This window comes from Lolium perenne, chromosome 7 (assembly GCF_019359855.2).
Source record: "Lolium perenne isolate Kyuss_39 chromosome 7, Kyuss_2.0, whole genome shotgun sequence".
NCBI classification, from domain to species: Eukaryota; Viridiplantae; Streptophyta; class Magnoliopsida; order Poales; family Poaceae; genus Lolium; species Lolium perenne.
In genome coordinates, this window is record NC_067250.2 from 102608184 (window position 1) to 102612031 (window position 3848).

The following is a 3848-nucleotide window of genomic DNA, read 5'->3' on the forward strand; positions in this document are numbered from 1 at the left end:
GGGCCAGGGCTGAGGCCGGCAGCAGCGACGCCGAGGTGCGGCGGTCCGGGGGAGGCTGCTCGGAGCGGGGCGGGTAGATCCTCCGCCGCCGCCCGGGAGGGGGCGGGAGAGGAGGAGGCGGCGGCTAGGTTAGGAGGAGGAGGCGGCCAGTCCAGGCTAATTCATTGGTAAGCTAATTGGCGAAGATAGTAGAAGAGAGTGACAAAAAGATGAAATACAAAGTCAAAAGCCTTTATTATAAAGACAATTTATTGAAAATTTGATGTATGACAATTCACAGAGCAAATGCAGACAATATATGTGAACCTAACCAACTATAACATGGTCGTCCAACTATGCAAACTCATTGACAATATGAGGTGATGATGCAAAAAGTAAAATTTCTTAACTATATCAAAGCACACTTCACCCTTGGATATCTATATACTATACTATTTGGCCTTATTGGCTTATTTCTGCAAAGTAGAAACTCCAAACTATCGACACGGACCAAACTCAAAGGAGCACAATAGCCGCTAGTAGCTCCTGATCATTTCACAGGCTGCAATTGTAAATCACAGCCACGTTTCCTCTTCAACGGCAGCAGCCTCGTCACCACAACTTTACCGGGCTGCTGCTGTTTCTTCACCGACTCTTCCTCGGCCTTGGCGCGGCGCCAGCCGAGATGCGCCGACAGTTTCTCCACCTCGATCTTCACAACATCCTTCCTCACGCCGATGTCGGTGATGTACCTGCCGGCGCAGTACATCCCCGCCGTGACGGCGAACATGCCCAGCGGGCCGCCTGACATGAGCCTGAACGGGGTCGAGAAGAGCGCCGCCAGCGGCACGCCGACGGCGGAGGCCGCCTGACCGCTCCTCCCGATGCCCGCCTCGGATGGCAGGATCAGCCCGGTCTTGCAGTAGAGCGCGAAGTCCTCGCAGTTGTTCTCGAACACGTCGTAGCTGCCGAACCCGTTCTGGAGGAGGTACATTGCCCGATGCACCACGGCGTCCGGCGGGTCGGACCCGGCGGTGGTGCAGGTGCCGCCGCGGAGCTTGGCGAGGAAGACGGCGGGTGGCACGCCGTACTCGAAGCCGTGGAGGGAGCCGTCGCGGAGGAAGCAGTCGAGGCAGGTGAGGATGACGCCGCTTTCCGGGAGCTGGAAGCCGCAGTCCGGGAAGGTCGGGCACTCCGGGGAACCGCCGGAGATGAGGCTGGACATGGCCACGGCTGAGTCCAGGCCGGCCGTTCCCGCCTCTTTCTTCGTTGTGAAGTGGACCACCTTGCTACCACCCACGTAAATACCTGAAGAACTCAGCCAGAGAATTGCGTCGCTTGAGTCTTGAGATTTGAGAACATGATCCATTCAACTCGAGAACAAATTCAGTAGTGATCACTAATGTCACCAGCAGTATACAAAATGTTTCCAAGATTTTTTTTTCTTATCTTCCTGGGTAGTTAATTGGACTGTACTAGACATAAACATTGGTCAGAAACATGTCATCTTTTGGATGCAGGTTTGGTCATGTGCAGAGTGACCCCATGCACGTCCTTCGTCCCTACATCTGTAATGATCGAATGTCCACGTACGGAGACGTCCATAATGGCAGGGATCTATGCCTGCAAATGCAAGGGAAAAAGTACCGTGATGTCCATGCATGTAGCCAGCGCATAGAGACACCACGAATAAGAGCCCTTTATGCTTCCAGGTGTGGATCAAATTACGGCCGGTGAAAGAAGAAGAAAAATGGAAAGAGATGCAAAGTAAAAGAGCCATATGGTAAGGAAGCAGCTAGCTGGAAGAAGAAGGAGAAGAAGAAGTTGCATTAAGGCATCAAAGTGAAAAGATGGCCACTTTGGCCACGAGTAACTAACCCGACGGATGTTAACCAAGGATTCCGTGGTGACCTTGTCTTTTACAGACCGACACTTGAGCACCGACTACTGTACTTGCGTATGTGTAGCAGTTAGTGTAGGTAACAGTTGATTATGATTTCTGAGCGAGTTGCAATAAAAAAAAAGAGGGTTCTGAAACTTGTGAGGTAGTAGTAGCATTAGTTTAATTTCTTGAGCATGCTATATCGAGGGCATTTGGATCGGCAAATTCTCTTCGAGCCTGGCGTAAACTATACTGGTACCAGTTTGATAGTTTCAAGTGGCTATATCGTTTTTTCAGCCAACTCGTGTTGCAAGTTACTCAACCAACAACAGAAGTAAGATCCATCTGAAGATGTATCATGCATAGCTAGGAGTAGTAGAGTGCTTGGGATGATCACTGCGAGTATACTAGCTACTGGTACAGCTGCCAATCAATTTTGGGACCTGAATAATACGGCTACGCTGCCAGCGATGGCAATTATGGATATACGGCAAATAGGGCAATTATGGATATACGGCAAAAACGGGTGGACCCGAGAGCGTACCGTCAGAAATACGCGTCGGCTATTAGGGAAGCCGACGAGGACACTGGGTGTACAATACGGTCAAGCTATCGCCTTCAGCACAGCGTAATCAACTGCCAAGATTCTGCTCGCGGCATGAGCAGGAAAATTGTCGAGAGGGAGCCGAAGCAAGAAGAGGCGGAAGCAGAGGCGCAGAGCACGAACAGAACAGAGAAGGGGGGGAAAGAGACGGCCGATCTCGAAGCAACAGTCCTTGCATTCACCGGCGAACAACCACCCACGTTGCCGAAAACCCGAAATGCGGCGGCGAAGAACGACGTCCGCGACGGACGTGCAAACGCGCGCAATTCGCACCTATGGCTGTCGGCGAGAGATATCGGCGGTGACGATGTGGGTGTGGCGTACCGTGGTGGGAGTAGGAGTAGGCGGCGCGCCATGTGTAGATGTGGTCGCCGGGCTTCAGCTCCGACCGCTCCACCCGGTGCGACAGCAGCCCCATCCTTGTGAGCGCCGGAATTCGGCTGGTGCTGCCTCCGCAGCCGCCCGCCGGCGTGGGGAGTTGGTGGTCTGAGTGATGCGGGAAGAAGCTAGCTAGCTCTCGTCTCACACTCTCACTCTCACCCGGTGGCTACTGGCCGGGCTGGAGCAGGAGGGAGAGGTGAAGTGCGAATCGCGGGATTAGGCCGCTGGTTATCTTGACGCGCGAGGCTGGGCGTCGGCATGTGTGTGAGATCCGGGGTGCAGCCCTCGGGATTCGTGCACGATCTCGGAATGTGGGGGCGCTGTCCTGCGTGCCCTTCTTTTTACTCCACTGCTGCACGGTGGTACGCCGGTTTTTTAATCGGCTGTTTCGTCCATCGCATATAACTCGCCACGTTACGCGAATCCTCTGGTTCCAGGACAAAGAAACGCTGTTTAGGTGATTGCTTTTTTTTTCTGACAAATCTAACCCATACGCGAAGCTAATTTCTTGTGTGACCCTTTGGCGAAACAATTTCTGATTCTAACTTCGGGGAGGTTGTCCGAGCAGCATGGGAAGCGGGCCTGGAAGGGCACGTATAATGGTTGATAAAGTTGTCTTCTCTTAACCCCGCCACTTAGTCTAGATATAACAATAAAATAAGATATACAATGGGTTATTTTTTAGTCTTATCTTTAGTAATGAGACATTCCTAAATATGTGGTGAGAGAGATTGTGCTAAGAGATCATCTCTTAGCTAAGGCTAGTGCCAATGCATCACCCCACTATAGCCTCGCCACGTCAGCTTTTACCCTCACTCTCACCCCACTCTCACCCCACGGTGCCAGTGCACGGGCTATAGTGCCAGCTCTCACTTCCTCTCTCCTCCCTACCGTCTCCCTACCGCCCCCACTAGCACCGCTATCGCCTCCCTCTCGCCCCGCTCTCGCCTCCAACGCGGGCTATAGGCGGGCGGTACCGCCTCCTACCGCCGGGCGGTGGAA

At 53.1% G+C, this 3848-nt stretch overlaps 1 protein-coding gene across 1 annotated transcript; it reads right to left on the minus strand.

Moving 5' to 3' along the window:
• Window positions 1-215: 215 nt before the first annotated feature.
• Window positions 216-3086, minus strand: LOC127316436 (protein LEAD-SENSITIVE 1). The gene is made up of 2 exons (XM_051346827.2): window positions 2790-3086; window positions 216-1287 (listed from the first exon to the last, which is right to left on the minus strand). Exons 1-2 carry the CDS (start codon window positions 2881-2883, stop codon window positions 530-532), a joined length of 852 nt encoding a protein of 283 aa, XP_051202787.1. The 5' UTR covers window positions 2884-3086; the 3' UTR covers window positions 216-529.
• Window positions 3087-3848: the final 762 nt, after the last annotated feature.